We start from the raw sequence: 12,012 nt of genomic DNA, 5'->3' as shown, positions 1-12,012 counted from the left end.
ATAGACGCTTGAACCATGTGCTTTTGATATGGAAAACTTAAAGAGCCCCTATTATGCATTTAAAAAGGTCATATTTTGGCTTTGGCATCTCCAACAACAGTCTGATATGCATGCAAGGTCAAAAACACTTGCATTCTTATAATGGCACTAGGCACTAGTCTTATAATATGCACTAGGCATGGGCTGGTATAAAATTCTGATGGTATGATAACCTTGGATAAAAACATGTTTAATATGTTTATATATATTTTACGGTTTCACGGTATTGTAATTACTGCTAAAAAATAAGTAATTTTTAAATGTCTGGGTATAAAAACAACAACTAAAAATATTTTTTAAATAATAATAAAATACATAACAAATAAAATAAATAAAAAATAGTTAAAATAAATGAAAATAATAAAAAATAGGTATTATTTGGAATAAAAAGAGAATTTACAAAATTGCAGATTAGCATAAAACATGGAATGTAACTAAATATAGCTAAAATAAATTCAGGATAATCTTAAAATTAAAAAGATCATATTCCTGACTGGCGATGCAGTGGTGCAGTATTTAGTGCTGTCGCTTCACAGCAAGAAGGTTGTTGGCTTGAGCCTCGGCTGGGTCAGTTGGCGTTTATGTGTGGAGTTTGCATGTTCTCCCCGTGTTTGTGTCGGTTTCCCCCCACAAGCCCAAAGACATGCGGTACAGGTGAATTGGGTAAGCTAAAATTGTCCATAGTGTATGTGAACGACTGTGTATGGGTGTTTCCCAGTGATGGAAGCACTGAAAGGGCATCCGCTGCGTAAAACATTTGCTGGATAAGTTGGTGGTTCATTCCACTGTGGTGACCCCAGATTAATAAAGGGACTAAGCCGAAAAGAAAATGAATGAATGAATATTCCTGACATGAATACTCTCAGAATTTAATATGGCAATAAATATGTATATGACATATGTTGATATATTTGGTCTTGACAGCATAGATCTGCTACCCTGCTGCTGCTGCTTTGATTATTATGGCAAGTACCGAGACCTGCTACTACCAGTATACACAGACATGCCATCTGAAAATATAACATGCTGCTGCTGAAGCAAACACAATTTATATGTAACCCCTGCAGCAGATCTAAACACAGGTGGAGCTCTCCGAAAACACGCTGCAGCTTGACAACTTAAAATGACGCGGAGCATTTAAACTGATGAGGAGCAAGCTCATTGGCTCCCAAGGTGACAGCAACTAATCTCCTGCACTGTGTACTTGATGCAGGAGCAGACTAGGAGACCTATCAGTCTGCTCGCGCAGAGAGTTTCATGGCAGAAATTTCATTTCAATTTAATTTCATCCTTCACATTCATTACTCATAGCATATGTACTCAAGAAGGGGGAAGCGTATTTCCCAATCTTCCATGTTCTGACTACCACAACAATATGAAGCCACATTTCTGCAGTCGAGTCCTAATGCTACATCCAATTATGTCGGTTCTGATCTTACTTAAATATCAATAGCAATATCATTTATAGGGCACCTATGATACTAAATCAACTTTTGAAAATTGTTTGGACAGAACTGTGTGTAGGTATAGTGTGTCCACACAGGGGTGGACTTAGTGATTCCAGGTATGGGGCCCAAGCATTAAAACTAGACTTTTTTTTGTTAAATAAACTGCATGTTAAAAATATTTTAAGTGGAACCTTTATCTTCTAATTGCAAGAATAAATGCAATAAATTCACAAAGGAAAAAAAGTTAAGTTTACAAACTAAGCCACATTTGTGATTAGATTTTAATATTTTCATGTGAAGTACGAAAGAAAATTTCCACTATTCATAGGGGCCAACCAGTTACCAGTTTTAAAAAGAAGTAAAAAGATTTTTTTATTTTTTTTAATTATGGTTATAGACAGATTTTATAACATATGACAAAAAATGTATAAAAGAGCAGTATAATTAATATAGACTTCTTGGCATTGGTAGGAGCCCCCTAAATTCCCAGGGCCCTAAGCTGCTGCTTACCTTGCTTATTGCTTAAGTCCGCCTCTGCGTCCACAACCATATTGGCATTATATGAACACAAGAAGTCTATTTTTAAAAATTTCCTGACGTTAATATAAGATCAAAAGCCCAGCTGTTTTGTAGCCCACTGCAACATGAATGTAGAAGTGCGGATTTCCTCAACCACAGAATTGATTGAGGTGGCGAGTATTAACATGTTAACAGGATTTGGAAAAAAAAACTAAGAATGAATCTGTTCCAACTCTTTGTATCAATTAGTCATTTCTTTCCGAATCAGTGGAGTAGCTCTTCAATGTTTTGGCTTCCAGCAGTGACATTTATTAAACTACACCAAACTGAATTTCAACTGTGAAAACTGGATTGAAGCAGTTTCAGTTTACTAGAACTTCATCTATGTTAAGCTGCTTTCACACAATCTGCATTGTAAAAAAGCATTTTAGCAATAAAGATGAATAGAATTGACTGATTCTATACACTCAAAATTCATTTATTCATATTCCTTCAGCGTAGTCCCTTTACTTATCAGGGGTCGCCACAGAGGAATGATCCGCCAACTTATCCAGCATATGTCCTACACAGCGGATGCGCTTCCAGCTACAACCCAGAACTGGGAAACATCCATACACACACATTCACATACACTACGGCCAATTTAGTTTATTTAATTCACCTATACCGCATGTCTTTGGACTTGGGGAGACCGGAGCACCCAGAAGAAACCCACACCACCACTGGGAGAACATGCAAACTCCACACAGAAATGCCAACTGACCCAGCCGGGGCTCGAATCAGCGACCTTCTTGCTGTGAGGCGAAAGTGCTACCCACTGAGCCACCGTGTCACTTATACTCTAAAAATTTTTTTTATATTTATTCCACACAGCCGTTTTATTCTACAGTATATTGCACTAAATAAGTGTTCAGTATGAACAGAATATGAATACATTGTGACTTCATCAGTCCACATTCCAAAAGAGGAAATGAAAAGAACAAGTGTTCCATGAAATGCTCTTCTAAACATACTGAGAGCTTTTTGTGAAATCACCAGACAGAGAAACATTACTTGGAGTCTGACAATGCCTGGCTGCAAACAGTGCGCAAATTTCAAGTTTCTGCATGCTTCGTTTTCTCTTCCTACTTAGAGACTGAAGCCTTGAGCTGACACTTCATCAAAACAAATACTAACTCTCAGTGCGTCTGGCCATCCTCTTTCCAGCATAGAGTTGGCGTGCCGTTTTGACTGCTTTTAATTTGACTTGAGGGATATGATGGTTTCAACTATTGTATTGTTTCTTCATCATCTGTTTTATAATTCATCCGTTTCATGACAGCAAACATTCTGCTCTTCAGACTGTATGCAGCAACAATTCCCTTTTGTTTTGTTGACTTTAAAGTGAACATTATAAAAATGCAATTCTGCAGATGAGAAAATAAACTTAGTCACCATATGAGCTTGGGTTTCCAATCGTTTTTAGGAACTGAGCATCAAATCGGTGAGTAGGCCCTATAAGAATTACTCTGTTTTTATTATTACTATTATCCTGCCGCTAATCAAAGGAATTTTGAGGGTCTAAACATGTTAGAAAACGCATGAAACTTTACAAACACCAGACGTGATGAAAAATTATCACTTACTATGGGTTTCAGAAGTGGATGTGGCAAAATGGCTTCACAACGCTACCTATGCACATTTGATGAACTGGCCCCCGGGCTACCTTTCACACACATGAAAATTGGCACACACATCAAACATGCCAAAACCTGCAAAGCAAAATCTCAAACTCAACAGGAAGTTGGATATTTTTTACTTTCTCTACCAAAAAAGTGCAGTTTTTTCCATTTCCAGGCATTGTATTTTAATTTATTATTATTATTATTTTTACACTGATTTCTTTACTGAAATTATTTTCTTTTACTTTATATCTGTCAAGGTAATAGTACAACACAAAATAAAAATGTACTCATTGTTCTTTCTCTTTCAAATAGTTCCCAAACCTTTAGGAGGTTATTTTTTTTGTTAAAACATTGACGTCATTTATACTATTAAACCATTGATACTATGGAGGTTTATGGTTACAACCTGAGCAAATATCTTTTAATATTTTGTGAAATATTTTGTGTTCAACAGAGAAACATCTTAAACAGGTTAGTGATAAGTGAAAGGTGATGATAAAATTTTCTGTTTTAGATGAGCTATTGGGTCCACAAGACAAAACACACATTATTTGCATGCATGCATGCATGCATAGATAAGATAAGATAAGATAAGATAGATAGATAGATAGATAGATAGATAGATAGATAGATAGATAGATAGATAGATAGATAGATAGATAAAACGATTTGATGGACAAAGCTTCATAAAACGTTTGAAAGTACATGTTTTTGGATTTTTCTTGGTAAACAATTTCATTGTATGCAGTTCTACAAACAAACCAACAAATATGCCTATAAACGGTTTCTGTCTCACCAAAGTGAACAATTGGACAAAGATAGTGACAGAAAAATGACTGATACTGTGTGAGAAATGTAGAGCTTTTTGGCTTACTTTGGAAAAACTGTCCACACACAACCATCACTTCAGCTTGTCAGATTTGAAGCTAAGCCTAGCAAGAGCAAGAGCAAGCGCCAAACATTAAATCAAGACAAAACACAAGGCCTTTTTTGGAGGAAACTTTTGGTGGTCTAGTGAGAACTGAACTGATTTTTATGTCCAAACCAAATCCAGACAATCATCAGAAAAACATCAACGATTCAATCAAACATTGTGATAATATAAGCTTCACACAAGGTGGGGTTCAGCCGGTTTAACAAAGGAAATATAATATAAAGTGTCACCTGAAAACGCGGAATACTCCACTGGATTTAAATTCGTGTCAGTGTTAGAAAACTCTGGACCTAATTCCTAAAAACTTTAGTTCAATTCGAGGATGCAATCTGCACCTTCTCCACATTTGATCCGGATACACTCTGTACGCATTAACTTTGATCCGAATCCTGAGTCATCGGAAGCGCGTGCCCGCAGCTATGAACTGCACAAATTAAGAGCTGATTCACCCTCACTCCTCTCTCACGTATAGAACAAGTTTGCCGGCGACAAAAGTAAAAATCTGTTTAAATTATGTAATTTCGCACACAAGTTAAATCATATATTTTACTGATCATTTTGAATTAGTGTTAATGCAACTTACCAAATCCTGATTCGTGCAGGCGCTGTTTAATCAGCTTCTTTTACAACTTTTTGAGTGGTTTGAGTGAATCTGTTTTCCTTTACAACAATTAAATATCATGCGTTACTAAATGAAAATAAAAACAAGATTTTTAGACAAAGTAACATTTTAACGAGAAGCCTTGAACATGGGCTGTTGTGATGTCAGAATGTTGACGTAACTCACGTAAATTAATTCTGTTCATGTTCTTTCATCCGGTTATTTTCTTCATAAACAGACATGCATCATCACCAAAACAAAAACTGTTAGTGTTACCAGAAAAGGTGCTTATTAAGGTCAAGAGTGAAGGTCTCCGTTTTCCTGGAAAGTGATTCAGTAATTAATACATACCTCATGCCCTGCTGTTTAAGAACTCAGACACTTGTTTTTATACACTGTGGGTGGTCTTTGTACATTTACCATTTGAGGTTGAACCACTAACTACAATTACCATCTTCGAAATCTTTTAAAAACGGACCTCCAGCATTTAGGAAAATCGTCTGTCAGTGATAAAAAATGATGAGCATTAATCTCAAAAGCCTTTTAAAATAACGGTTATTACAACAATATTAATACAACAACGAAACACTTTGATTACTGATGTATGAATCCTAAGTTATGCGTGTTGTGCTTATGAAAACAGGTAATTAATCATATGAAGAGCTTGCTAGGTAAATCTCTAAATGCTTGAACAACTCACATTCATCTTCAAATACACTGCTCTCTGTATGGAATGTAAATTTCTATTATGTTTCAAGTTGAATAGACTTCTGTTAATCTTTCCATTTTGATAGGCTTCTACAGGGCTCTCTTGTGGATGAAGTGAATATTATATCTACAGTACAGTGTTTGCAGTATTGCACCGCTAGAGGGTGCAATGTGAATGAAAAATGTCTTCCCACTGGAGATTCCAAGAAAACAACTAGATCCATTTGGCCCATACTGCATGTTGTTCTTCTTTTGCCAAATAATGCATGTTTATTATGCTACATTGCATACATCCATGATTTTTACATCCATTCAAGTAAGCTTTATATAAAATTAGCTGATACAGTCCCTCAAAAAACAGAGGATAACACTACGTTAGCACCATTGACAGACAACAAATCAAAAACATTCCACATTGAAAAAAATAGCATTAGAAATCCCTGTTTTTAAATAAGTTATTTAATACTGGTGTGATAAATTGCTTTAAATGCTTGCTTGTGATGTTTTCAGTCAGCTTCATAAGACGTACAGAATGGACGGCATAAATAATTCATAATGACTGTCCACAGCAACTGACCACCAGTCAATTTCAAATAATGAAACAGGGGAAACTGTAATAAAAGTAACCTGCTCCTGGGATGCCAGTGTTTATGAACCTCTGATCTGAACCTGTAGATGTAAGGCTTCTCAAAGTATTCCTGTATTACAATACATAATGTAAGAACAAACTCCTTTTAAAAAATAAAGATGAAATATTCCAGGGCTCATCGTATCTTAATGTATCAGCAGTTTGTACTGCAAACCCATGAGGCACTTCAAATATTATCTATAAGCAGAAGTCGTCAGCTTGGATTCAAAAAGCCCAAGTATAAAGTTAAAACACATAAGAGACTAAAAAGGGAAATGAAATGGTCTCTTCAGGCCTTTATTTTTCTGTAGATGTATGACCCACCTGAGGAAAGTCCTCTTACCTTGTTGAAACGCTTACAAAAAGACCTAAACCACAAGTCCTGTCAAGTTCAAAAATACACACATGTATATAAAAGTGCACCAGAGTTCCTTTCATGTAAGAAATGATCTCACTTGAGAGTTATCCACAGTTCCATTTTCAACATCGGCAGCAAAAACAGAAAGACTGAGCTTTCAGATTTGTTACTGCCTCAGGGGTGAGAGGGAAAACAACAGCTTTTCAGTCTGTTAATCTCAGACAAGAGTCAGTTCCTGTCTCGAAACTGGAATGCGTTTGAAATGGGGATGTTCTGTTCTGTCTTACAGTACGATGGAGATAAGGCTGAGAAGTGGAAAGGTCCTCTAGAGAGGTGTAGTGGTTCAGGGCTCTTGATAATCTCATTGGTTGGTTGGGGTTTCTGGATGTTCATCTGAACCTTTACCTGTGGGTCACCTGGTTGTTGATCAGGCCAGGGAAAGTGTCTTCTGTCTCTGCACTAAAGGAGCCTCCTATAAAGAGACAGAAATACAGTCATGTTTAGAATACAGCATGCTCATGGGATGACATCTCATTTAGGGGTATACAGAAGTCACAAAATATATTTGAACACCTCAAAGTTTACTTTGTAGACTTATTATTTTATTTTGAAATCGGTTCTATAATATTAGCTATGGTTCGGTGCAGTGGGTATCACTGTCGCCTCACAGCAAAAAGGTCACTGGTTCGAGCCTTGGCTGGGTCACTTGGCATTTCTGTTTACATGTTTTCCCAATGTTCTCTCTGTGTTTACTCCGGGTGCTCCGGTTTCCCCCACAGTACAAAGACATGTGCTATAGACCATTTTGAGGGATGTAAACAAAAACAATGGTCCCAACGTATTTCCTGTTTTACATTTTTAAATCCTATAGCTTCTGAGAATCCCTAAAGAGCCACACATTGTTAATTAATGTTATGATAGCTGTTTTAACACCAAGTTATGATTGACTTGCCTCTTGTTATGAAATAGTTTGAAAGCAAGCAGGAAATGTTCATGGGCCAATGACATCAAGTCATTGAAATGGTCTATAGGTGCATTGAGTAGGCTAAACTGACCGTAGTATGTGTGTGAATGAGAGTGTGTGGTTGTTTCTCAATGTTGGATTGCAGCTGGAAGGGAATCCGCTGCGTAAAACATATGCTGGATAAGTTGACGGTTCATTCTGCTGTGGCGACCCCTGATTAATAAACGGAATAAGCCGAAAAGAAAATGAATGAATGAATGATTAGCTATGTAGCTAGATTTAACTAATAGTCTTTATTTTTTGCAATAGCATTAAAAGATTTGGCATTTAACATTTAAAAAGGTTAAAGTCTGCATTTATTTAATAAAAATATAATATTAAAGATATTAACATAAACAGTTATGTAACGTAAACGTAAATCTGTTATGAAACAGAGATATTATGAAAAATTATTATAAATCAAAATGTTTTTTTCCCTCATTTGAATACCTTGTAGTTGGGCCAGTCACAATAATAAATAATAAATACACTCAATTATCGTGCAATACTTGGAGATGACCTCAATCACGAAGTTGACAATGACCTCAAATACGAAGTTGACAATGACATTTACATTTTAACTCACTAGTGACAATTAAAATTTTATAACTGGACATTTACCTAATCCGTAGGGCCAGACAGAATCTGCGGACATTTTTTTCTATTTCTTCAGAGAATTTTGTAAAAAATCTGCAGATTTATGTGGAATTATTTTAGGAGTTTCATACCTAAAAACTTAATATATGAAATAAAAATAAATAAATTTTTATTTTATAAAAGTAAAATTTTAAAATTCAATGCAAATCCAATTAGATCCAATTATTAGGTAAAAGAAGCAGGTCTCTCTTATAATATATCTACTAAAAGACAGAAAATATTACTTCACAAACTGTAACTAAATCATAAGAACATTTTAATATTATTATTATTATAGCCCAATAATATTAGTGAAATGGATTATAAAAACTAAAAGAAAATTATATATTTCCACAAGTAGATACATAGACTCGATGGGCAAAAAAATCAGCAGAAATCCATGTGGCCCTATTTATAGGACATTTTATAGTATGTATAATAGGACATTTTCCTTTTTAAATTCAAAATCCAGAATCTAAATAACCTTAAGAATGATAAGTGTTTTAAAGTGTTCATCATTAATCATTACATAATCAGGGACATAAAATGACAACTTAAAATGACAATAATATTCCTTATCTCAACAATCTCAATGACAATATATCGCACAACAAAAAATCCTTATCATGACAGAACCTTCTCGTACTATGTAATGTAACCCCAGAAAGGATTTACTTTTTTCATGATTATTTGATAAACGAAAAAAGAAATGAATTTAACTGAAATGTATATCTTTTCGCACTACATTTATGGTCACTTTTAATCAATTTAATGCATTCTTGTTGACATACTGAACCAAATTTTTTGATCAGTGCTGTATATATATTTATTTATTAGCCCCCCTGAATTATTAGCACCCCTGTTTATTTTTTCCCCTAATTTCAGTTTAACCGAGAGCATTTTTCAACACATTTCTGAACATAATATTATTAATAACTCATTTCTAATAACTGATTTATTTTATCTTTGCCATGATGACAGTAAATATAATTTTACTAGATATTTTTCAAGATACTACTAAACATCTTCATTTAAAGGCTTAACTAGGTTAACTAGGCAGGTTAGGGTAATAAGGCAAGTTATTGTATAATAATGGTTTGTAGATAGTCTAAAAAAATAGCTTAAAAGGGCTATTCATTTTGACCTTAAAATCATGCATAAAAAATTAAACTGCTTTTATTCTAGCCGAAATAAAACAAATAAGTCTTTCTCCAGAAGAAAAAATATTATCAGACATACTGTGAAAATGTCCTTGCTCTGTTAAACATCATTTTAGAAATGTTTAAAAAAGAAAAAAAAAATCAAAGCGGGGCTAATAATTCTGGCCAACTGTAGAGTGTTCAAGATTAAAAATAAATTACACATTTTCATTCATTCACTCAATTTCCTTCAGCTTAGTCCCTTTATTTAACAACAGAATGAACCGCCAACTTATCTAGCATATCTAGCACACTGTATGTTTAACAAAGCATATGTTTTTCCAGCTGCAACCCAGTATTGGGAAACATTCAAAACACTATGGCCAATTTAGTTTATTCAATTCACCTATAACACATGTGATTGGACTGTGGGGGAAACCTGAGCACCTGGAGGAAACCCACGCCAACATGGGGAGAACATACAAACTCCACACAGAAATGCCAAATGACCAAGCCAGGACTTAAATCAGCGACCTTCTTGCTGTGAGGCAACAGTGCTAACCACTGACCCATGGTGTCACGCCGTTTACACATTTTCTGGTCATATCTATATTTAAGTTGAGGGATATTAATCATAAAAAAGTAATTTATCAAAATTATGAATTAATTTCCAGGGCAAATAAAGAGGCCTTCATGACATGTTGCTTACCTATATGGCAATTATACATCCATATACGGTGACCATCATACCGGCATCTGCACTTCACAATGTTATTGGTGTAATCCGACTCAGCAACTTCATAATTGGGGTTAATTACGATCTGTCAGTGGGAGAGAACAATCAGCACAAAAAAATACATAAGTCAAAAATATGATTCAATTTTATTTATTATTATGAAAATAACAACTTCTCTGCAAATGAACGATTTCAACCTGGAATATGTAGTCTCCCGGTTTAACATCTGTAATGTCCACCCACTGGCAATCAATGTCATGTCTGTATGTATCCCAGCAGCCCACTGTGATGCCCTGCTCACCAAAGTTCGCACACTCGTACCTCTTTTCAATTCCTGATTAACAAAATGAAGAACACATCATCTTAGTCTCATGCTATTACAGAAAAGGAACAGTTCAACTTCAAAAACATTCGTTCATACCTTCATCACACTCTGAGTCCTCCAGACAGAAGCTTGCTTTGTGTCCTTCTGCAACCTTAGTGCCATTGGTGCTGAGTAGATCATAATGGGTGAACACTTCCATGCTATGATAGTGCCTGTAGCATTAATATGGAAATGAATTAGAAAATTATAAGTCAGGTGTCAGCTCACACTTGAGTTTGCATCTGCGCCTGTCATCGTGAGACAAGAGGCTATGCTCCAGACTAATCTTGAACAGCTTGATCTTTTCACTTCTTAAGACCTCAATGTGTCATCAGGAGGCACGTATATTTTTGTTATGTCTGTATTTTGTTGACCGTCAAGTGCCAGTGATGCTAGTGACTTTCACTTCATGAATTTTTAAGCTAAGGTTGCAATCTTTTGGTTAAAAATAAACACTTTCATATCTTGAATTGAAATAATACTGCAATATCGAAAAACCTTTTGTCTTCACTTGTAACTATTACACTTGTTCATTCGGTTGCTCATGTCGCTCAGAGGAATCGCTGATGGAGCCCCTCACAGTCACATTCTTGTCAGTTTTGATTATTAAACAGAGATAATTGACTAATACTTTTAGATGGAAGCTCCTATGCTTGCTCATATACTACTCTGTCCTCAAAAACGTATCTCCTCATAGGCCGTTCATGCTACAAGACCCAAATTTGGTCAAAATGTGGCTTCTGCATTCAAGATTGTTCCTCAACTTACTTTTTACCTTGCTCAATTGGTTTTTACAAAACATATTGCAGAATGAAAAGTACCCTAGTCAGGTTGAATCACGCACTCAATTAGAGACTTGTGTGCTGCGAGTGAACAGACAGTCGGCTCGCACTCATCATCATGGTCAGGTTTTTTCACAGCAGATGAGTCAGTGTACTGTTCTAGTAACTGAATATCTTAGGATATTGGTTTATTTCAAGTCAGAGGGAGTATCCGATATGTTAGTACTTATTGAAGACGCAAACCGTTTCACGACAATTCGACCGGTTCAGAAGATCCGGTTTGAAAAATTCATTCAATTCATTCGCAAATCGCCCATCATCACTACAGACAGTCAGAATGGCAGGCCGAAGACTTACATTTTTGCAATGGATTCTTGTTTTTTTGAACTCATTGAAGAAAAGAAGTGGATTGTTGTTAAGTGTAGATTATTAACTTATTAAGTAAAACTCTCG

The 12,012-nt window shown here is 35.5% G+C and overlaps 2 protein-coding genes across 19 annotated transcripts in view; both read right to left on the bottom strand.

Annotated features, from left to right (window-relative positions):
• Positions 1 to 5,371, bottom strand: part of sfrp1a (secreted frizzled-related protein 1a) — a 52,392-nt gene extending 47,021 nt beyond the window's left edge. For 7 of the 14 annotated variants that reach the window (XR_015490016.1, XR_015490020.1, XR_015490021.1 and 4 more), the window contains exon 1: positions 4,835 to 4,995. The gene's annotated coding sequence lies outside the window, so the exon portion shown is untranslated. Of the gene's footprint in view, positions 1 to 3,631; positions 3,758 to 4,544; positions 4,603 to 4,834; positions 4,996 to 5,187 lie in introns of those variants that run through there. The other 7 variants (XR_015490017.1, XM_087251561.1, XM_087251567.1 and 4 more) reach the window with 4 other exon arrangements.
• A 783-nt stretch (positions 5,372 to 6,154) lies between these two features.
• Positions 6,155 to 12,012, bottom strand: part of loxl2b (lysyl oxidase-like 2b) — a 53,180-nt gene continuing 47,322 nt past the window's right edge. For 3 of the 5 annotated variants that reach the window (XM_087252877.1, XM_087252876.1, XM_087252875.1), the window contains 4 exons: positions 10,835 to 10,950; positions 10,611 to 10,747; positions 10,387 to 10,498; positions 6,155 to 7,371 (listed from right to left, as the gene is read on the bottom strand). In XM_087252877.1, coding sequence (XP_087109003.1) covers positions 7,301 to 7,371; positions 10,387 to 10,498; positions 10,611 to 10,747; positions 10,835 to 10,950 — 436 coding nt within the window. In that variant the 3' untranslated portion in view covers positions 6,155 to 7,300. 5 annotated transcript variants of the gene reach the window in all.

This window comes from Danio rerio, chromosome 5 (assembly GCF_052040795.2).
Source record: "Danio rerio strain M-AB ecotype USA chromosome 5, GRCz13ab, whole genome shotgun sequence".
Classification (NCBI taxonomy): Eukaryota; Metazoa; Chordata; class Actinopteri; order Cypriniformes; family Danionidae; genus Danio; species Danio rerio.
Note: the sequence above shows the minus strand (reverse complement) of the source record. Positions and strands in the feature narration are given on the sequence as shown.